Here is a 24072-nt window from a genome sequence, read left to right as displayed (position 1 = left end):
AGTTTTAAAATACATTCACAGAATTATACAACTGTTACCACAGCTAGTTTTAGATAATTTTCATCCCTCCACTAAAGAAACTCTACTCATTAACAGTCTTTCCCCATTTCCTCCCCACTTCTAGACCCCAACCCTCAACAACCACTAATCTATTTTACATAAATGGAATCGTGTAATATGTGAATTTTTGTGTCTGGCGTCTTTTGCTTAGCATAACGTTTTTAAGTTTTATTCATATTGTAGCGTGTATCAGCACTTTATTCCTTTTTATGACCAAATATTACCTTGTATAGATACACCAATTTTGTTTTTCATCAGTTGATGAATAACAGTTTGGGGTTGTTTCTGTTTTTTGTCTTGTTGCTATTTTGAATAATGCTGATATGAACATTTGTATACAAGTTGTTGTTTGGACATGTCTTCACACCTCCTAGAGTGTGTATGTAGTTGTGGAATTGCTGGGTCATATGGTAACTAACTCTGTTTCCCCTTTTGAGAAACTGCCAAACTATTCTTTCATAGCGACTGTACCTTGTTACATTCCCACTAGCAATGTATGAGTTTGCAGTTTCTCCACATCTTAGCCAGCACTTGCTGTTTGTCATGTTGATTATAGTTTACCTAGCAGGTGTGAAGTGCCATTGTAATTTTGATTTGCGTTTTCCTAGCGGCTAAGAATGTTGAGCAGCTTTTCGCATACTTATTGGCCATTTGTATATCTTCTTTGAATAGAAATATTTCAAATGATTTGCCTTTTTTTACTTTGAGACTAGTCTTCCTCTGTCACCCAGGCTGGAGTGCAGTGATGTAATCTCAGCTCACTGCAACCTGTGCCTCCTAGGTTCAAGTGATTCTCCTGCCTCAGCCTCTTGAGTAGCTGGGGTTATAGGTGTGCACCACCACGCCCAGCTAATTATTGTATTTTTAGTAGAGATGGGTTTTTGCCATGTTGGCCAGGCTGGTCTTGAACTCCTGACCATAGGTGATCCACCTGTCTTGGCCTCCCAAAGTGTTGAGATCACAGGTGTGGGCCACTGTGCCTAGCCATCGTTTGCCATTTTTAATTGGGTTGTTTTAAAAACATTTTCCCCAGCTTTATTGTGGTATAACTGACATACAGAAACCTGCCCATATTTAAAGTTTAAAATTGTGCTTTGACATACATATATATAACTGTGAAACCATCACCACAATCAAGATAATAAACATATCTGTAATCTTAAGTTTATCTATGCCCTTTTGTAATCTCTTCCTCCCTCCCGTTTGTTCCCGAGGAAACACTTTGCTGCCTGTTAGTGTAGATGAGCTTGCTTTTTCTAGGATTTTATATAAATAAGGACATACAATATATACTTTTTCTGGCAGTTGGGTGGCGGGGGTGGGGTCTGGGTTCTTTCAGCACAATTTGAGATTCATCCAGTTATAATTCATAGACCATATAATTAACTTTTTTAGAGTGTGGAATTCAGTCACTTTTAGTATATTCATATATTTACACAGCTATCACCACTATCTAATTCCTGAACATTTTCATCACCTCAGAAAGAAGTCCTGTACTAACTGGCAGTCACTTCCCGTTTCACTTAACCCCCACAGTCCCTTGAAACCGCTAATCTAGTTTCAGTCTGGGTTGTCTTTTTCTTTTTGAGTTGTAAGAGCCCTTTATACATGTTAGATATAAGACCCTTGTTAGATATATACTTTGGAAATGTTTTCTCCCATTCTGTGAGTTGTCTTACTTTCTTGATGGTGTTCTTGGAAGCCCAGAAGTTCTTAATTTTGATGAGGTCTAATGTATCTACTTTTTCTTTTGTCACTTGTGCTTTTGGTTTTATATCTAAGAAGGCTCTGCCTAACCCAAGGTGACAAAGGCTTGCACCTGTGTTTTCTTCTAAGAATTTTAGTAGTTTTAGATATTATATTTAGGTTTAGAATCCATTTGCAGTTAAAATTTGTATGCGATTCAAGGAACCTCCGCCTCCCGGGTTCAAGTAATTCTGCTGCCTTAGCCTCCCAAGTAGCTGGGATTACAGGCACTTGCCACCACACCCAGCTAATTTTTGTATTTTTTAGTAGAGGTGGGGTTTCACCATGCTTGTCAGGGTGGTCTCAAACTCCTGATATCAGGGGATCCACTCGCCTCAGCCTCCCAGAGTGCTGGGATTACAGGCGTGAGCCACTGTGCCTGGCCCAATAAACCATTTATAATCAGATTTTGCATAGACAGCCCCAAAACCTACTCCACCTAGTTCTTTGTCAAGATTAGTTTGGCTATTTGGGCTCCTTATTTTCATATGTGTTTGGGATGAATTTGACAATTTTTGCAAAACAGTTCGGTAGGATTTTGAGTCTGTAGGTTGTTTTGGGAAATATTGACATCTTAGCAATATTAAGTTTTTAGATCCATGAACATGAGATGTCTTTCCATTTATTTTAGGTGTTCTCTAATTTCTTTTAACAGTGTTTGTAATCTCTATTTTACAAGTTTTGCATGTCTTTTGTTAAATTTATTTTTTGATGCTATTATGAATTGTTTTCTTAATTCCATTTTTTGGATTGTTCATTGCTAATGTATAGAAATACAAATTATTTTTATATATTGATCTTGTATCCTGCAACCTTGCTGAACTTATTAGTTTTAATGGTTTCTTTTTTTTTTAAAGTGGATTCCTTAGAATTTTCTATATATAAGATCATGTTACCTGCAGATAAAGACTGTTTTGCATTTAGCTTCCTGATATTGAATGCCCTTTCTTTCTTTTTCTTGCCTAATTATTCTGACTAGATCCTCTAGTACAATGTCAAAATGCAGGTGGTGAGAGTAAATATCCTTGTCTTTTTCCTGATCGTAGGAGGAAATACCTGGTGGTTCACCATTATCATGCTAACTGTGTGTTTTTTTTTTTGTAGATGCCCTGTATTTGAGGAAGTTGAGTATTTTTTATCATGAAAGGTTGGGTTTTGTCAAATGCTTTTTCTGCAGCTATTGAGATGATCAAGTAGCTTTTGTTTTATTTACATTCAGATAAGCTGTTTCATTTTTGATTTTGAAGTCTCATGCTTTACAGAGGTTAAAGATAGGCATTAGTCATCAGCATTTGGATAAATGGCAGAAGGGTTGGGGGTGAATAACAATACTCAGAGCACATAGAAAAGAGAAGGCTAAATATGGAATTTTGAGGAATATAAGCAATCTAACATGTGCAATGCTAAATTAAATGTAATCTGAGCTAGTAAATTTAATGAAAACTTTACCTAAGACAACAGGTTATAGTTTTTGCTTTACTAGGTAAATCCACAGCTTTTGGTGGATCTTAAAAGTCCCTGATAATATGGAAAGTTTTTCTGCTCTTTATTTGATTGCATTTGTATGAGTCAGACCCTGGAGAGCAGAAGTATTAATATGCACAGTGTAGGAGAAGGAAGAGAACCGCATGATTTTCTGATTTTCTGAAAGGAACATGTACATGGCAAGTAAATAGTAGAAGACATTTAAACTTTGTGAACGCATTGCTTGTTCCATAAACTGGCCATTTTAACACTAGTCTGAGATGCTGGAATTTCCCTTTTCTCTACTAGAAGGAATGTTTCTGTGAAAATAGAAAAAAAAAATCAATTTATGAGAAACTTTCTGCATATAAGTAGTATTCTTTTGTAAGGAGCCTGAAACATGCAGAGTAATGAACAACCGTAGATCCTCAGACTTTGTGTTGAGAACTAGAACTAGACAGTGCTTTCTCTTCTCATTCATTTTTGCTTTGTACTTCAAACTTGACTACTACTACTTATAAAGTAATGTCTCTTAATTTTGTGATGACTACTGTTGTTACTATGAAAACCCCTCAATTTCAAGGTATTAAAAACATAATGGTTGCGTTAGCTTGTTGATGAGACTGTTACCAGAAAGGGGTCCAAGAGAGGGTTTTTGGGTCTTGCACAAGAAAGAATTCAGGGGGAGTCCATAGAGTAAAGTGAAAGCAAGTTTATTAGGAAAGTAAAGGAATAAAAGAATGGCTACTTTACAAACAGAGCAGCCCCAAGGGCTGCTGGTTGCCCATTTTTATGATTATTTCTTGATGATATGCTAAACAAGGGGTGGATTAGTCATGCCTCCCCTTTTCAGACCATATTGGGTAACTTCCTGATGTTGCCATGGCATTTGTAAACTGTCATGGTGCTAATGGGAGTGTAGCAGTGAGGATGACCAGAGGTCATTCTCATTGCCATCTTGGTTTTGGTGGATTTTAGCCAGCTTCTTTACTGCAACCTGTTTTATCAGCAAGGTGTATATGACCTGCATCTTGTGCCAACCTCCTGTCTCATCCTTTGACTTTGAATGCCTTAACTGTCTGGGAATGCAACCCAGTAGGTCTCAGCCACATTTTACCCAGCTCCTATTTAAGATGGAGTTGTGCTGGTTCAAACACCTCTGACAAGATTACTTGTTAGATTCGTACAAGAAATCTAGACCCTTACTGTCTAGATTTCTAACTAGACAGTAACTAGATAGGCTAACTAGATAGCCTAACTGTCAGCAGTTAAAATCTAAGTATATTGGCTGGGTGCAGTGGCTCATGCTAGCACTTTGGGAGGCCAAGGCGGGGCTGATCACCTGAGGTCAGGAGTTCAAGACCAGCCTAGTCAACATGGTGAAACCTGTCTCTACTAAAAATACAAAAATTAGCTGGGTGTAGTGGCGGGAGCCTGTAATCCCAGGTGCTTGGGAGGCTGAGGCAGGAGAATTGCTTGAATTCAGGAGGTGGAGGTTGCAGTGAGACAAAAATCGCACCATGGCACTCCAGCCTGGGCAACAAGAGTGAAATTTCATCTCAAAAAAAAAAAAAAAAAAAGAGAGAGAGAAAATAAAAAGATGTAAGTATATTACCATATGCATTACCTATTCTGAATTTAAATTAGTTGGTAGTCTCGGAGATTGTTCCAGAAGGTTATGTAAGTAATCCAATTCAGTCATAAATAATTCAGATCACTTGGTTGAACTGAAGAAAAGTTGTTATATTGATTGACTCATTAAATGATATGATTGGTAAGACAATTTGTGAGGTGTTTATTTGACATTTTGTTTCTTGCTTGAACTACATTATTGGAGTTATCCAAAATCGTATGAATAATCTGAGAATAATAGATTATTTTATTTGAGGCAAAAATGATAGAATAATGACTGATAACTATGAATTCTAATATTAACAGGAGGTATGACACACCACCACGTTCCCTCAACTTGTAAACTACCTTGATATATTAAAGGAGTTAATACATGTATTGGAATGGTCAAAACCCAGATATAGAGCAGGGTTCTTAAAAGACACATCAGCATGGCTGTATAATAAGGAGAGAGATATATAGACACTACAAATTATTTCTCCTGTTTAACTTTAAACATACAAAATGTATTTAGCATTGTATCTACAGGAAATTATATCCATGTCTAAGACAAATGTTTCCAATTCGTCCCTATCTACAGTCCTTAAAAAATTGGAGAACTAATTCACTTCTTTACTATCATCAAGTAGATAAAAATGAATTGGTACTCATTAGGAACAATGTAGAGGGAAAATATGAATGTTTAAAAAAATGAAATAAAATGCAGATCAGAGACATCCTCAAAGAAAAAAAAAAGGATATCCAGGTACTAAGGTTGGAATGATAGGCTTGAAATACTCTTCAAATTTGAAATTTCAATAGTTGATGAGTTTTAAAGTTGCTTAAGTCTATAGACAGTGATGGTATATATAATACATATAATGAAGTATGTATTTTAGAATATGGTACTGAGCTGTTTGTCCTATGTTTGATGATACTACTAGCAAACATAAAATACATCACTCCTTTCATTATTACATGTATACATTATAATGTCTAATAGTAGCTGAAAAACACTTTATATTATAACATTTATTATTTAACATTGTTTGATATGGGAAAAAAATTAAACATTTTTAGAAAGACTGTTAACTCATGTCACTAAATGTATATATATATTTTAATGTGAAAATTATTGGGTTTCTGTTCTTATTACTGCAGGAAGCATATGTGCCTCTTTTCTTACCCAAAGTTACCAACTGCCAGTTCTTGATACAATGTTTCTAAGAAAGAAATGCAGAGGTAAAGATTTTGGGCTTCACATGCTGGAGGACTTTGTTGATTCCTTTACAGAAGATGCACTTGGCTTGCGGTATCCGCTGTCTTCTCTCATGTACACAGGTAAATGGACTAAGTTAAAAAATGGTAATCTTGTCTTTGTGTCACTTCTGACTTGTTTCTCCAGAATACTGTAAATGTGTATGTATCAGTATCACATAAATTTGGAACCTTTGGCTCTCTAGAACTTAATTTTGCAAATATGCCCTTATGTATTTGTTCTCTGGGGTTTTGGTAGTCTTAAAAAACTTTAAATGTAATTCGTATACCATAAAATTGCTGGACACAGTGGCTAACACTTGTAATCTCAGCACTTTGGGAGGCTGAGGCAGGTGGATCACCTGAGGTCAGGAGTTTGAGACTAGCCTGGCCAACATGATGAAACTCTGTCTTTACTAAAAATAAACAATTAGCCAGGCATGGGGCGTGTGCCTGTCATCCCAGCTACTTGGGAGGCTGAGGCAGGAGAATCGCTTGAATCCAGGAGGCAGAGATTGCAGTGAGCCGAGATCGTGCCACTGCATTTCAGCCTGGGTAACAGAGCAGGACTCCATCTAAAAAAAAAAAAAACCAAACCAAAACAAAAAATACCATAATATTTGTCCTGTTAAAAGTGTACAATTCAGTAGTTTTTAGTATATTCATAGTTGTTCAATCATAGCCAGCAGTTCCAGAACATTCTTATCACCCCAAAAAGAAACCCTGTACCAATTAGCAGTCACTGTCCATTTCCCCTTCATCCTGTAGCAACCACTAATCTGTTTTCTGTCTCTGTGGATTTACTTATTCTGGACATTTTTCATATAAATGGAATCATACAGCGTGTGACTTTTTGTGTCTGGCTGCTTTCACTTAGCATGTTTTTAAGGTTCATTCATGTTGTAGCATAAATTATTATTTAATTTCTTTTTATGACTGAATAATATTCCATTGTATGGCTGTACCACAGCTTGTTCTAAAGTGATTGCTCCATTTTACATTCCCATAAGCAATGTTATATGAGGGTTACCGTTTCTCCACATCTTCGTCCTCATCAGTGTTTGTTGTTATCTGTGTGTTATAGCCCTCCACATCCTCACCAACATTTGTTATTATCTGTATATGTTATTACAGGCATCCTAGTGGATGTGCAGGGACATCTTATAGTTTTGCTTTGCTTTGATGTTGAACATCTTTTCATGTGCTTAATGGTCATTTATGTATCTTCTTTGGAGAAATCTGTTCAGATCCTTTGACCATTTTGATCGGCGGGGTGGGGGGGGTGGTGTTATTTGTTTATGGTAGCTTTAAAATTAACAAAAATAAATTTCAGACATACAAAAAGGAATAAAGAAACTGGGAATGGTGGTGTATGCCTGTTATCTCAGTTACTCCAAAAGATGAGGTGGGAGGATTGCTTCAGTCCAGGAGTTTGAGACCAGTCTGGGCAACATAGTGAGACCTCACCTCAATTGAAAAAAAAAAAGTTTAAAGAGTAAGGCATTGGCTGGGCATGGTGGCTCATGCCTGTAATCCTAGCACTTTAGGAGCCCGAGGTGGGTGGTTCGTTGAGCTTAGGAATTCGAGACCAGCCTGGACAACCTGGTGTAAAACCCCATCGCTATAAAAAATTAGCTGGGTGTGGTGGCTTGTGCCTGTAGTCCTGGTGACTTGAGGGACTGCAGTCCTGGTGACTTGAGGGGCTGGAGAATTGCTTGAGCCCAGGAGGTCGAAGCTGCAGGGAGCCGAGATTGTACCACTGCACTCCAGTCTGGGTGACAAATTGAGAGCTTATCTCAAAAAACTAAAGAGATATAAAAATAAGATATCAAATACTCATGTACTATGTCAGCATGTACTATCCATGAGAAATGGCTTGTTGCCAATATGGTCGAAGCATTCTGTGTACTTCTACCCAATTAGACTCATTTCCCTTCCCTGGGATGAGTGCTGTACCTAGCTTGGCTTTATTTTTCTCATACATTTCTTAGACTTGTAATACATATGTGTGTATTCTCAAACAGTATATCAGGTTACTTTATATGTTTAAAAACTATAAATATGTACTGTATGAATTCTGCAGTTTGCTTTCTTTACTCATCTTTATATTTGTGAGATTCATCCATATAGATTCATATAGTTCCATTTATTTTCAATGCCATATTCCATTTTATGGACATATCACTTGGTGGTGATTTAAAACCATTAGTGGGTTTGGTTTTGCATTTGTGTAAAGGTATACAACTACTCAATGAGGTAAGATTTAATGCTGGATAGTAATTAATCTAGAAACTCTTTTAAAGTATTATTTACTATTGATTTCAGTCTAACAGTAGACATTTATTTCCACTGAATATATTTTTATTCCAAATTTTCCGCACCTTCTTTAATATCAAAAGCAATCCAGAAAACAGGAACCAAGTACTGAATTGGATGCCCATCTTGAATCATATTTTCTGTCTAAATCCATACATGAGAGTGGGATGGGCATTGTGTGCCCTTGGATAATCCTAAAATGCATTACCCCCTAATTAGTGCTTTACTGAATTTGAGGAGAGATGTGGAGACATCAACTGCAGGCAGAATCCCTTAGTACTTACTCTCTTCTGTGATGTTAATGATAAATCAATTGAATACCAAATGATTTACAGATGATTATCAGCTAATTTCTGTCTTCCCATAAAGTCTTAGCACTTTGGGAGGCTGAGGCAGGCAGATATTTGAGGCCAGGAGTTTAAGACCAGCCTGGCCCACATGACGAAATTCCATCTCCATTAAAAATGCGAAAATTAGCTGGGCATGGTGGCACATGTCTGTAATCCCGGCTACTCAGAAGGCTGAGTCACCAGATTTTACTTGAGCCTGGGAGGCAGAATTTGTGGTGAGCCGAGATTGTGCCACTGCACTCCAACCTGGGTGACTGAGTGAGACTCTGTCTCAAGACAAAAAAAAAAACAACCAGGCCTAGTGGTGTGCGCCTGTAGTCCCAGTTACTCAGGAGACTGAGGCAGGAGGATCACTTGAGTACAGGAGTTCAAGGCTGCAGTGAGCCACTGCACTCCAGACTCAGGAAAAGATTCAGATCCTGTTTCAAAAAGAAAAAAAGGCAAATATCTATTAAGTTATAATTTATATACAATAACATGTACCAATTTTTAAGGGTACATTTTTTATGACTTCTGACAAACATATGGACCCTAGCTACTGTAGACACAATCTAGATAGATAATAACTTTGTTTCCAAAAGTTCCCTTTGTGCACCAGTCCTCCAGCTTCCTTCCCTTCCAAACTCTCACTCCAGGCAAGCACTGATAACGCTTTCTGTCAGTACCACTTAGATTTTCTAGAGTTTCATGAAAATGGAAATATGCGGTATCTAAACTTCTGTATCTGGCATCTTATTTTTGAGGCTCGTTGATGTTGCATGTCTCAGTACTTCATTCCTTTTTTAATTTTTTATTATTTTGCTGCGTATTGCTCACTTTGATTATACCACAATTTATTTGCCTGTTGATAGACATTTGGTTTTTTTCCGTTCTTGGCTATTACGAATAAAGCTGCATGAAAATGTCTTTGTATGATGGACATTTGTTTTCATTTGTTTGGAGCGAATACCTAAGAGTGTCATTACTGGGTTTTATGATTGTGTTTAACTTTGAGAAGTTGCAAACATTTTCTAAAGTAGTTATGTCATTTTGCATTGCCGTTAGTATAAGTATGTGGAAGTTCTGGTTGCTCTACATACTCACCAACACTTGATTTTGTCAATCTCTTTAATTTTAGTCATTCCTAGTAGTAAGTGGATAATGGTATCTCACTCATTATGTGGTTTCAATTTGCATTTTTCTGAAGACTAAAGATTTTTGAGTATCTCTTCATGTAATTATTGGATAATCATCTACCCTAAAAAAGAGTAGAACAAGTGAGGTGTGTGTTCACATCTTTTGCTTATGTTGTATTGAATTGCTTGTCTTCTTATTGAGTTATGAGTTTTTTTTTTTTTTTCTTATTTGCGATGGAGTCTCGCTCTGTCGCCCTGGAGTGCAATGGCACGATCTTGACTCACTGCAAGCTCCGCCTCCCGAGTTCATGCCATTCTCCTGTCTCAGCCTCCTGGGTAGCTGGGACTACAGGCGCCTGCCACCACACTCGGCTAAATTTTTGTATTTTTTAGTAGAGATGGGGTTTCACCGTGTTAGCCAGGATGGTCTCTATCTCCTGACCCCGTGATCTACCCGGATCGGCCTCCCAAAGTGCTGGTATTATAGGCGTGAACCACCGTGCCCAGCCAAGTTATGAGTTCTTAATGTATCCTGGATATGAGTTGTTATATGTGTGTATTGTTAGTTGTTTCCCATGTCCTTTTCATTTTCTTAATGTTTTCTTTAGTCCATGTGCATTTTTTGCAAGTAAGTTTTGATATTTAAATGTTTAAATCTCCCATCCTACTGTTTATTCTTCATTTGTCCCATTTGTTCTTTCTCCTTTTTTCTTTCCTTTTGGAAGTATTTATCAGTGTTCTATTTTATCTCAACAGTTGGTTTATTAGCCATGCCTTTTTGTTTTGTTTTGTGGCTTTGGTTTTCTCCAGCTTCTTCCTTCCTTTTAGTTTTGGAAACTAAACCAAGAACGTATGAGAAATATTTTCAAATATATAGGGAAAAAATGATAGTCTAGTGTCCTAATTTCCGTACCAAGTCTAGATTGAACAAATGTGAAGATTTTGCTGTATTTGTTTTAGTTTAAGAGAGAACAAAATACAGTGTTTATTGATTGTAATAAAAGAAGCAATTGATGTTCTCTTTGAACTCTTCCCTAAGACCATTCTCCTTTCTCCTTTCCTCCCCAGAGATAATTGCACTCCTGAAGTTAGTGTTTATTTTCCTGCTTATTGTTTCCTATTTATGTCTGTGAACATAATAAAATATTATTTAGTGTGCTTTCTTGTTTTTTAAACCACTTTTTATTGTAAAAAATTATATATAATACCTTATTTGTAGGTGAACAGTTCAGTGGCTCTTATGCACTGTGTTTTGTACCCATCACCACTGTCTATATCCAAAACTTTTCAATCATCCGCAACATCAACTTTCTCCCATTAAACAATTAACTCCCCTTTTCCCCTATCCCCATCTTCTGGTAGGTAACCTCTTTTCTGCTTTCTGTCCCTATGAATTTGCCTATGCTAGCTACCTCATCTAAATGGAATTATATACAATATTTGTTTTTCTGTGTCTGGCTTACTTCACTAAACATAATGTTTTTGAGGTCCATCATGTTGTAGCATATACAGTATCAAAATTCCATTACTTTTAATGGCTGGATAGTATTCCTTTGTTTGAATATACCGTATTTTGTCTGGCCATTCATCTATTGATGGACACTTAGGTTGTTTCTACCTTTTGGCTATTGTGAATAATGCTTCAATGAATGTTGGTGTACAGACACCTGTTTGAGTCTCTGCTTTCGTTTCTTTTGATGTATACCTGAGGGTGAAATTGGTGGGTCATACAGTAATTCTGTGTTTCACTTTTTGAGGAACTGCCAAATTGTTTTCCACTGTGGCTGTACCTTCTCCTCCTAGGTTCAAGTGATTCTCCTGCCTCAGCCTCCTGAGTAGCCACCACACTCAGCTAATTTTCTGTATTTTTAGTAGAAATGGCGTTTCACCATGTTGGTCAGGCTGGTCTTGAACTCCTAACCTCGTGGTCTGCCAACCTTGGCCTCCCAAAATGCTGGGATTACAGACGTGAGCCACCACGCCCAAGTCTTGTTTAGTGTTTTTTTAAACTTCTTATATGTGGCATCATTTTGTTCATTTACTGGCCCAGATTTTTACTGAGCATTTTTAAAAGAGTTATCAATATTGATTTAAGTAGCCATAATTCATTTGTTTTAAATACTATATAGTATTTTTATTACATACACATTACAGTTTATTCATATATTTCCCTACTGTTTGACACTTAGGTTACGTCTGGTCATCCTAGTTTAAAATTAGTCCTGTAATGAATATTATAAGTGTTTTTTGCATATGTACAGATGGCCCTCGACTTCTGATGGTTTGGCTTTTGATTTTATGATGGTACAAAAGTGATACTCATTCAGTAGAAACAGTCATTTGAATTTTGATCTTTTCCTGTGCTAATGATATGTGGTATGATACTGTCTTAGGAAGCTGGGCAGTGGCTGCCAATCACAACTCCCAGTCAGCCAGGTTATCACAAGGGCAACCAACCAATACTCTACAGAGTACTGTATTCAATAAAGTATATGAAATATTCAATAATTTATCGTGAAATAGGCTTTGTGTTAGATGATTTTGCCAGGCTGTAGGCTGTAGGCTGTGTTCTGAACTGTAAGTGTTCAGAACACATTTAACGTAAGTGAGGCTAAGCTATGATGTTTGGTAGGTTAGGTGTAGTGAATGCATTTTTGACTTAGTGGTATTTTCAATTTATGATGGGTTTATCAGAATGTAACCCCAGTGTAAGTCAGGGAGCATCTGTATAAGGAATTAGGGTTTTTACCTAGAAGTAGAATTGGATCATAAAGGTCTCTTCTACTTTACTGTTGCAAAATTATTATCCCACCAGCAGAGTGTGCATTTCCATTTCCCTTATTCTTGGTGCTTGTCATCCCGCAGGTGTAAAAATCATATCTTGGCCGGGCGCGGTGGCTCAAGCCTGTAATCCCAGCACTTTGGGAGGCCGAGACGGGTGGATCACGAGGTCAGGAGATCGAGACCATCCTGGCTAATACGGTGAAACCCCGTCTCTACTAAAAATACAAAAAAACTAGCCAGGCGAGGTGGCGGGCACCTGTAGTCCCAGCTACTCGGGAGGCTGAGGCAGGAGAATGGCGTAAACCCGGGAGGCGGAGCTTGCAGTGAGCTGAGATCCGGCCACTGCACTCCAGTCTGGGCGACAGAGCAAGACTCTGCCTCCAAAAAAAAAAAAAAAAAAAAAAAAAAATTTTACCTTTCCTTGGCAGCTAGTGAGGTTTATCATCTTTATCTTTGTTTATTGACCACTCAGATTTCATTAGGTGTGAAATTCCTGTTCATAGTCTCTGTCAGTTTTTCTTTGGGATAACTGTCTTTTGAATTCAATTTCAGAAATTCTTTATATTTTCTGAGTACTAATCCTTTGTTTTACTCTAAATATCTCCTAATCTGTGTCTTCCTGGTATCATTTTCATGTAGAATGGTACAGTTCAATACAGTAGTCACTAATTTAAATATAAGTTTAAGTTCAGTTCCTCAGTAGCCACATGTGGCTAGTGGCTACTGTATTGGACAGTGCTGATAGTAGGACATGTCTGTCATCACAGAAAGTCCTGTTGTACAGTCCTGATACATTAGGTTTTAAATCTTAATAGATCATAATTTTTCATCATGGACTGTGATTTTTGTGTCTTTTGTAAGGAATCCATCTGGACCCTAATGTCTTAGAGGTATTCTCCTATGTTTTCTTTTAAACATTTCGTTTTTCACATTAGGTCTTAGAATTTGTTTAGAATTTATGTTGATGTGAGGTCAGGATCTGACTTTATTGCTTTTTTACATGGATTTTTATTTCAGCACAATTATTTTAATAGTTTATCCATTCTTTGCTGAAATATAATGCCTTTTCTGTCATTTGGCAAGTTGTAGTGTATGTATGGTTCTTTCCTAGTGGAGTTTCTTTGTTACTTATTTGTGGGTTTTTTGTTTGTTTTTTGGTATCTTTCTTCTCCTTCTCCCTCCCATCCCCAGTCCCTTTATATATCCTTATGTCAATACTAGGTTGTTTCCATTACTATGGTTTTAAATACTTGGTTTCAAATACTTGGTACTTGTTTCAAATACTTGGTATCTACTTGGACAAGTCTCTGTCCTTATTTTTCTTCTTCAGAATTGACCTGAATGTTATTTCTTTTTTTTTTTTTTTGTAGTTTTTAAATTGATGTATGCTAGTTGTACACACTGAATCTTTTCTTATCCTTTGTTCTTTCATTTTTGAATTTGGGATCAAGTTTTGTCAAGTTTCATTAAAAAATAAGTTGTGTTGGGATTTGTTTGGAATTGCATGGAATTTATAGATCAATTTGGTGAGAACTGGTATTTTTATACTATTGAGTCTGACAGTCTTTTTATTCAGTTCTTCTGTGTCCCTCAATAACATTTAATCATTTTTTTCTTTAAAAGCAAAGCACATTTTTTACAAAAATTAGCCAGGCATGGTGGTGGGCACCTGTAATCCCAGCTACTCGGGAGGCCGAGGCAGGAGAATTGCTTGAACCCAGGAGGCGGAGGTTGCACTGAGCCCAGATTGCGCCACTGCACTCCGGCCTGGGCAACACAGCAAGACTCCATCTCCAAAAAAAAAAAGGGAAGCACATTTTTAAAGGATTTTTGTTGAGACTGAGTCTCACTCTGTCGCCCAGGCCAGAGTGCAGTGGCCGGATCTCAGCTCACTGCAAGCTCCGCCTCCCGAGTTTATGCCATTCTCCTGCCTCAGCCTCCCGAGTAACTGGGACTACAGGCGCCCACCACCTCGCCCGGCTAGTTTTTTTGTATTTTTTTAGTAGAGATGGGGTTTCACCGTATTAGCCAGGATGGTCTCGATCTCCTGACCTCGTGATCCACCCGTCTCGGCCTCCCAAAGTGCTGGGATTACAGGCTTGAGCCACCGCGCCCGGCCCATGTTAAAACTTTTATTTGGGATTTTTATTTAGAATTTTTATTTATAAATGAAACTACTGTATACTTGTGTTGTGTTGGTGGTGTTTTGGTATCAAGGTTATGCTAGCTCCATGAAGTGAGTTGGGAAGCTTACTTTTCATCTTCTGTTTTTCAAAACAGTGGATATTTGGGATGTCTAGAAAATTCTAAATGTGTTTTTCAGCTTGCAAGCAATACTTTGAGAAGTACCCAGGAGATCATGAACTCCTTTGGGAAGTTGAAGGTGTTGGACACTGGTACCAGCGAATACCAGTCACCAGAGCATTACAAAGAGAAGCACTTAAAATTCCAGGTAAGAGTGTTTTCAGTTTGAGTTCAGTTTATGTATTTATTTTTGGTAACTTGTCCTTGCTGGCATGTAAGTCCAGTTTAAAAAGCAGTGGCTAGTAATGATTGTGTCTTAGAGTCCAGAGTAGTGGTGTATTACAATAATGTGATTGTTCTGGTAACAGACTCTCTTGTCTAAAGTTTGAATATTTGTGATGTATTAACTTTTGAGTCCCTAGTAACAAGAAGACCTAGAACAGCCCAGTAGGAATTGGTGGGTAAGAAATAAACATAGATTACTGAAATGGCATGGAATAGTCACCAGGGGGTCCAGAGTACCCCCTAATCTCATGCACTTCTCCCCAAAGCTACTAAGTACTTAAAACAACTATTTAACATTGTATATAACGGCAATGTTGCATTATAAGGTATTGGTGAAGAGAACATCTCACACCTAGATTTTTGTGACCCTTTCTGTCCAGGCTGCTCTTCAGAGCTGTTAGGAAAATCAGTACAATGTTACACTTAAAACCAAATACTGATTGGGTTACAGTTTTTTAAATTCCTCTATACACAGCAGTTTCTCAAAATGAACCTAAAAGACCTATGTCTGGAGAATATGGTCCTGCGTATGTTCCAGAATATGAAGCAAGAACTGAAGACAATCAGTCTAGTGAGATGCAGCTAACTGTAGGTACACTGTCGTATGTTTATTGTTGTAAATAATTTTTGTGTTTTTAAAAAATAGATTCAGTTTATATTTGAGTTTTAAATGTCATAGTTCATTCAACAAAGCTATGTAATTTCTACTGTGTCAGTTTTCCTGGCATCTTCTGTTAATATTACTAAAGACTTTGAAAAATAATTTTAATTTTCTTTGAAAAATAATTTTAATGATATTAAAAGTATTATGAGCTAATTAAAGATAATTTAGGACAAACATAAAATAATATAGAAGAAAATAAAAATCTATAATCCCACTATTCAGATATAGCCACTGTTAACATTTTTGCATATATATTTAATATTGCATATTATAAAGCATATATCTGTACATATTGTATTTTTGTTTTTATTCTCTTGGATTACTTAACTGCTATTCTCCATTAATGTAATATTGGAAGCATTTTCTGTGGCATTAAATCATTAAAACTGATTGTTAAATAGCAGCACACTATTCTATTATCTGTTTTATGTAACTATCATTATTTGTTTCCTTAACATAGGATCCTTAAATTTTTAACATTTTTAAATGACCCAGGAGCAAACACATTTATATATGAATCCTTGTGCATATGTAATTACTTCTCTTAACATACAAATTTCCAGAAGTGGAATTAGTAGGTGAAAGACTATGAAGTTGTTATGTAAAGTTTGAGGCTGTATATGCTAGGTCTTTGTAGAATGTAATGCACTTTGCAAATATTAGCTGTCCTGAAAGTAGAAGGACAGATCCCATTACCAAACTCCACAGGACTTACCAGGTCCTTTTCTAGAAGTGATGTTTTGTGGTACTTGATACTGCTTAAAATACAGGCCCGTTGATGGGACTCTAGCAGTCTAGGGTTTTGGGGGATGTCATTTATTGCAGTCATATTTTGTACCTGTGTATCTAAGTTTATTTTGGTGAGTGTTGAATATGTCTATGTAAATGCATAGGCATATTTTAGAAACAACTACTTTAGGGAATTATTTGTGCTTATTTTCTGTCTTAATTAACATGAGAGTTGACTATGAGTGGAAAATTTGTTAACATTTTAAAGAATAACTATATATATAAGGAGTTAGATTTTTGGGAATTTTTTTCCTACTTTTGGAAATTCAAACTTGAGAATAAGCTCTTGTTCTATTGCAGTCCAAATTCCTCAGATATACACAGATTCATTTAGTACTGGCCAGTTGTAAAATCAAGGAAAGTAGAAAATCTCCTCTTCCTATAAATGTAATGAGAGCAATGATTTACTTTAATACTAAGCCAAATAATTTTAGATGTGTCATTTGAGTGAGAATATATTACAGTGGTACTATATCATACAGTTGACAGCATCAGTTAGATTTTAGAATCTTAACCTATTTAAGATTTTAGAAATTCATATTCTTCATATTACTTTAATGTTTTAAATAGTTGAAGGAAAATGTTTATCGTTTTAAACTATTTATGTTATATCTCTTTTTGTTAGTAACCACAAATAGTTTAGTTTATTTCAACTAGATGATTTATTCTTTAGGCGATGATGGTATTGTTATGTGCTTTTTCCTATTTTTATACATAAAACATTACATATATTTCTCTTATACTTTTTGCACCTTTTATTTATTCATCTTAATCTACATTTTAACCTTGTTGAACTACAAGTTTCTTGAAGCAAGATTTTTGTCATACCATTTATCACAATTGCTCCCTTGCTTTTGTTCTATAAATTGAAGGCTGTGTGCCCACTATATTGTGGAGTTTTAGTAAGCATGTAATGGATGAATGAAGTAGTTACTATGGCAGGCATTGGACATACAAAGATATGGTTCTTAGACATGGGAGAACTAGATGGCCATTGTTGGAAATATATAATATACTATAGCATAATAATTGCCTTATTATAGCAAGTAATTGGAGGTACATAGGAGAGGATGACTTTTAAAGGGTGGGTGGGAATTTTGTTAGGACATTACAGAGGATAGCATGTGAAAAAGTTGCAGAAGTGTAAAGGAAATGGCATGTTTGATATGAAAGAGGTATTTGGTATTGAATAGGTTGAGAGTTTGTATTCTAAGCAGTGGTTGGCCATTAAAAGTTTTTTCTTATTTTTTTTCAGCAAAAACATGGTATAGTTTGTGATTTGAAAGTATCACTTTGTCATCAGGGTGGAGGGGTGTAGACTGGATGTGATTAGAGCAAGGGATATGAGTGAGGAGGCTGTTGGAATAGTTGAAGTTCAAGAGAGTAAAGGCATAAACTAAAGCAATGGTAATACAAAGGACAGGGCAGTTTTGAGAGATTCTTCAGTTAAAATTGAAAGGCTTTGTGATTGATTAAATGTGGGTTAGGAAGAGGTCATTACTGACTCACTGTTTTCTGGCTAGAATGACTGACTGAATTGTCATTAAGCAAGATAGGGAATAATGTTGGGGAAAGATAAAGTTCATTTTGGAAATGATTTGGATGGGACATCCACTGGGAGATATTTCATTGGAAATAGAGCTTTGGAAATCAGGAATAAAGTTTGGAGGCTTAAGTCGCATATTTGAATTCATCAATAAGCAGATACTGAAGTAAGCATAGCGAAGGGAGAGCATGTGGACTGAGCAGAGAGGGTGGCTGAGGACAGAACTAGGAGACACTAGTGGACACACTGTGACATATTAGATGACTTGCATATGTTCTCAGTCTTTTAAACTGAAGCTGAACTATAATCTTTTATTTTAAAGTAAATGTTCTTAACAAAAGTGCTATTTGAAAACATTTTACAAGTTTTCTTTGAAACTATAAATAGATCCATAGGGAGAAAAAATAGTCTAAAACTTTGGTTTTGAATCTATCTCTTTTTTAGATTGATTCTCTAAAAGATGCCTTTGCAAGCACTTCTGAAGGTAAGAAATTCAACTGATGCATCAGTAAGTATTTGAGACACTTCAAATTAGGGCAGTGTGTGTGTATATGCATGCATGTTGTGTGTCAACCCTGAGTAAGTGAATACTTAACCAGCTCTAAAATCTAGATCTAGGTTCTCACGCCACCACTGCCACTGATTTTGCTATCTGAACACTGAGTAAGCTATTGTACCTCTCTCTTCCTTATTTCCTTAGCTATAAAATAGGGATGGTAATGTCTACATTGTTTTTCAAGATTATTGGGAGAGAATGCAAGTGAAATACAAAAACACTTTGCAAAACCCAAGGTAACATGGAAATGTGAGAAATTAATTACACAGTTCATATAACTTGACAAAATTATTATATAATTTAGATTATATAATAATCTAAATAATTTTCTTAGCCTAATGTGAGAGGAGGGTGAATCTGTGTAATGTGGAGAATATGTGTAAACCAGTGTAGTTCTTGCATTTCTGTGTATTTTAATAGATAGTCCTTTTAATATATAATCAACTAAGTGCATTTTAACTGTTTTTCTCCTCAGGTCATGATAAAACATCAGTTTCCACTCGTACTCGAAGTAGTAATTTAAAGCGGCCAAAGATTGGTAAGCGGTTTCAGGATTCTGAATTTAGCAGTTCTCAAGGCGAAGATGAAAAGACCTCCCAGACTTCACCTACAGCTTCATTAAACAAGTAAATAGTTGTTTATTTTACTCTCATTTTTTGTTTATTTGTACTTTCATATTAGTATTTAACATTTGAGGTAGAGGCTATTTATTACATTGTTTGTGTAGCAGATGACTTTGGTTTAGGAGTTTATATTTGAATTATCCATATTTAAATTCTTGTACAAGATTATTAGTTGTTTATCAATGCTAAGTGTTACCTTGGCAATGCTATTGGGAGAAGTTGCTAATAAGAGACTGGCATAAACTCACTTCATGTGTGAAAATCTAGGAGAATATCTAGTGGTTATATTATCCCTAATTAGTCATTATCACCAATGCTCAATTTGATGGTATGGTTTTAAGTAATGCTGAGATTTAGTCAGTTTTTTTCCCCCCACATTCAGTTCTTTAATTTTCTAGTGGACAGTTTACATATCTCCCTCATGCTGTCTTTTAAGTTAGTGTGACAGTTTTCCATAATAAACTACTTAAAGAGAAGCTTTGGTCAAGAATGGAATGAAATTGCAAAAAAACAAAAACAAAAAACCATTGCTTTTAAAATACCAACTGTTTCACCAATTTTATATTCAAACAAAACCACACGGTATTGGCGTGCTATGTGTTTTTGTGTTTCCTTGGGGCTGGCTTCCTTGCCATGGTGCCACGGCGCAGCTGCGGTCAGCCACAGTTTGTCTGTCATGCTGGATGGTGGAGGCTCACTCAGCTTCATATTATCCAGAGGGCCTTGAAATCCCATATTGTCATGGCTCCATCGATGCCAGTAGTGCAATATTTGTGACAATCTTTCTTGTCCACCTCATAAATAGAGACTTGAGCGATGCTGTTCTGGTGCAGCATCTCCAAAGCCATGTTGCAGCCCTCAGTCATGGCCCTGTTGTCCATATTGCAGAAGCATTCCATGGCAGACATGTTGCGTTGGATGCTCTGTTTTGGAATCTCTAACTTGGAGACAAAGGTCAGGCAGCCACAGTCATCGTAGTTAAAGAGCATTGGTCAGCAGTCATAGCCAGCAGCCACGACACTGTTCTCTGAGACGAATGACACACTCAGGAGCAGCTGGAACTCCGTCTTCAGATTGAGACCTGCATACTTTTTGAGGCATGAGCAACAGACATGGTGCTGTCGTGGCTGGCCCAGGCCAGGTGGCTCCCACAGGCAGAGAAGCTGACCCCGTGGACCCAGCCACCAGTGCCACTGCCACCAAACTCTGACATCAGCTGCCCAAAAGGCATCTTACTGTCCCAGGTCATGCTGGCTGGCTTTTCATCCACTTCTTTAATGTGGGAAGAAAACACACTGTTTGAAGTCACATGATCCTGCTGCCAGCAAAACTTTGTTGGGATGCCAATCCAAGCTGAGGACTGTGGAGCAAATCAGCTTTTTAATGTGCTTGCTCACCCACCAGTCATTTTCAGACTCAAAGTAACAAACAGAAATGAGTTGTGCTTCACTTCCCACAGCAAATTTGTTCTCTGGAGGGGACCACTTCACAAAAGTAGCTGTGTGATTAATTCTTAGGATTATCAGGGTTGGCTTCCAGACACCATCTTGCTGACTCCAGACATAGGCATTGTGGTCTGCGCCACAAGTGACCACACAGTCGCTCTTGGCAGCCCAGTCAGTACCTGTGATGTGTCCACTGTGCTCCTTGAGTTCATGAGCTTTCACCCACTGGTGTTCCTTCTTATAGATGTGCACTTCGTGATTATTGAGACTGAGGGCAATCTGAGTACGATCCCTGTTTCAGGCATGACAGTTGATTGGCTCTAGTAAAAACTGATGCAGTGACATTATTCTTAGTGTTTTCAAAAGAGAGAAAGCTGGGGTTGAGGCAGTCTGGACGGTCTCAGAGCAGAGGATTCGCAGACTGGGCAGTTGACGTGAACAGGCTCTAGTCAGTTTTAAAATACCCTCAGTTTTACTTTATTGATTCATTTTACTGGGCTGTTGGATGTAATTTGTAAATTAGTGATAACCATAAATAGTACAGTCAGTTCCTTCAGGAATTTAGTTGCCAGCTGAATCAACAGAACACTTGAGTCTCAACTTTATCCTGTCTTTGAATCTTAAAGCAAGACTGTAACTTTTATAATAAAATTAGATTTCTGCCCTAACAGTTCTGCCAGCTGTTCCTGAGTCAACCATTTAGTTAATTCAAAACTTCGCCATTTTAACTGTCAAATTATTGTAGTCAAGTAGAGAATTCTGTAGCTGTGCTTATCCTATTACGCAAATAATTTTAAATTTAGGTAATTAGGTTTGTAAATGTTTGTTTTGGTGAAAAATTTGTAATGTTAAAGATAGATATAAGGAAATATTTAAATCTAGTAATTAAAAAATGAGTTTAGAAAACTGGTTTTCTCACTGAGCCATATTTTGATGTAGTGCCCTTTTTAGAAGGGTAACAACGTATTTTAAATTTAGCCTCCCAGAATTATTGTGGAATGTTGTTTGCTTTTCATAAGCAGAACAGTAGGAGTTTACGCTTGACTGTTTGCTCAAACATATGAACAACAAAACATCATCTTAGCCCTCAAAGGATTGACTGCCTAGGGATAAAGAGAGATACGTACACAGTTTAAGAGCACCGTAAGGTGGATTGCAATAGTACAATAATGGAAAGTGCAGAATGCTGTGGATACTGAGGAAAGAGTGTTAGATTCTAATTGAGGGAATGGAGAGATTTGGCATTTGGGCCTGGGCATCAAAGGTAAATAGAAACCCAACAAGTGGAGCTGAGACAGAAGACTTTCTAGTGTAAAGGTCCACCGACTATGGCCTGTAGGCCAAATCTGACCTGCCACCTGTTTTTGTAAATAAAATTTTATTGTAAGACATCCATGCTCATTAAGCTTATATATTTTAAATTATTGTTTATTAAGCATACATATATTTTTATATATTATTAAGCTTATATATTTTTAGTTATGTTTGCATTGGAACGGCAGAGTTGAATGGTTGGAACAGAGACCATATGGCCCACGATGCCTAAAGGAAAGGTTTGCTGATCCCTTTTCTACACCAAAGCTGAGAAGTAGAACTTTCTGCAGTGATGGAAATGTTTTTTATTTACACTGCCCGGTATAATAGCCATTAGCCAGTGTGCCCATTGAAGTATGGCTAGTGCAACTAAAGAACTGAATTGTTTCATTTAATTTTAATTTAAATGTAAAATAGTGAAGTGTGTCTCATGGCTATTGTATCAGTACAGATTTCAACTAAAGCACTGACATGAGCAAAGGCACAAAGCTAGGAGGAATGTTACTAAGGATAATTGATGAATAAGGTAAATATAAGGGTCTAGGCTGGGCATGGTGGCTCATGCTTGTAATCCCAGCACTTTGGGAGGCCGAGGCGAGTGGATCACCTGAGGTCAAGAGTTCGAAACCAGCCTGGCCAACATGGCAAAACCCTGTCACTACTAAAAACACAAAAATTAGCCCGGCATGGTGGCACACTTCTGTAATCCCAGCTACTCAGTAGGCTGAGGCAGGAGAATCGTTTGAACCCAGGAGGTGGAGGTTGCAGTGAGCCGAGATCACACCATTGCACTCCAGCCTAGATGACAGAGGGAGACCCTGCCTCAAAAACAAAAACAAACAAATATGTTAGGCTTTCAAAGAAGGTACACTTTATTCACTGAGCTTATAGAGAACCACCAGAAGTTTCTGAGCTGGGCTATCACAGGTATAGATAATGTGCATTAGAAAGACAGCTCTGAAAGCCTTGATGAAGATGTACTGCAAGTCTGAAGATGAATTGGGAAGAACTACAGTGCTCCAGAGAGAACTGGGACCTGAAGCAGACCTGTGAAAATGGGCATAGAAAGTCAGGAATATATTTGAAGGGCAATTTTGGAGTTAGAACTAAACCATATAGTGTGTTGTCCAAGGTGACATTTTTGAGAATGAAAGGAGCATTATTAATAATTATGCCAGTATCCATAATTATGGACAAAAGTCTGTAAACTGGGACTGCTCCAGGTAAACCGGGATATATGCTGATTCTAATAGAGTAAGATCCATGGTCTTTCAGTATAAATGAGGTTAAAAAAAAAAAAAAAAGGTGGCTGGGCGCGGTGGCTCAAGCCTGTAATCCCAGCACTTTGGGTGGCCGAGACGGGCAGATCACGAGGTCAGGAGATCGAGACCATCCTGGCTAACGCGGTGAAACCCCGTCTCTACTAAAAAATACAAAAAACTAGCTGGGCGATGTGGCGGGCGCCTGTAGTCCCAGCTACTCGGGAGGCTGAGGCAGGAGAATGGCGTAAACCCGGGAGGCGGAGCTTGCAGTGAGCTGAGATCCGGCCACTGCACTCCAGCCTGGGCGGCAGAGCGAGACTCCCTCTCAAAAAAAAAAAAAAAAAAAGGAAAAAAAAAGGGCGGGGGGGGGGGCCTAGGCCTGTAATCCCAGCACTTTGGGAGGCCGAGATGGGTGGATCACGAGGTCAGGAGATGGAGACCATCCTGGCTAACATGGTGAAACCCTGTCTGTACTAAAAATACAAAAAATTAGCTGAGTGTGGTGGCACGCGCCTGTAGTCTCAGCTATTGGAGAGGCTGAGGCAGGAGAATTGCTTGAACCTGGGAGGTGGAGGTTGCAGTGAGCCGAGATCGCGCCACTGCACTCCAGGCTGGGCAACAGAGCGAGACTTTGTCTCAAA

The 24072-nt window shown here is 37.6% G+C and overlaps 1 protein-coding gene and 1 pseudogene across 6 annotated transcripts in view; one reads left to right on the top strand and one right to left on the bottom strand.

The window, feature by feature from the left end:
• FAM169A (family with sequence similarity 169 member A) overlaps window positions 1-24072 on the top strand; it is an 88669-nt gene that overhangs the window by 49286 nt on the left and 15311 nt on the right. For 5 of the 6 annotated variants that reach the window (XM_017890576.1, XM_017890579.1, XM_017890578.1 and 2 more), the window contains exons 6-10: window positions 6043-6222; window positions 15027-15155; window positions 15708-15820; window positions 18676-18715; window positions 19263-19413. In XM_017890576.1, the coding sequence (XP_017746065.1) occupies window positions 6043-6222; window positions 15027-15155; window positions 15708-15820; window positions 18676-18715; window positions 19263-19413 (613 nt within the window). The remainder of the gene's footprint in view (window positions 1-6042; window positions 6223-15026; window positions 15156-15707; window positions 15821-18675; window positions 18716-19262; window positions 19414-24072) is intronic. The other variant, XM_017890577.1, reaches the window with a different exon arrangement.
• LOC108541148 (actin-related protein 2/3 complex subunit 1A pseudogene) lies at window positions 20071-21160 on the bottom strand (annotated as a pseudogene).

The sequence above is a fragment of the Rhinopithecus bieti genome, unplaced genomic scaffold (assembly GCF_001698545.2).
Source record: "Rhinopithecus bieti isolate Rb0 unplaced genomic scaffold, ASM169854v2 scaffold_18354, whole genome shotgun sequence".
Taxonomy (NCBI): Eukaryota; Metazoa; Chordata; class Mammalia; order Primates; family Cercopithecidae; genus Rhinopithecus; species Rhinopithecus bieti.
This window is presented reverse-complemented; position numbering and strand designations above follow the sequence as displayed.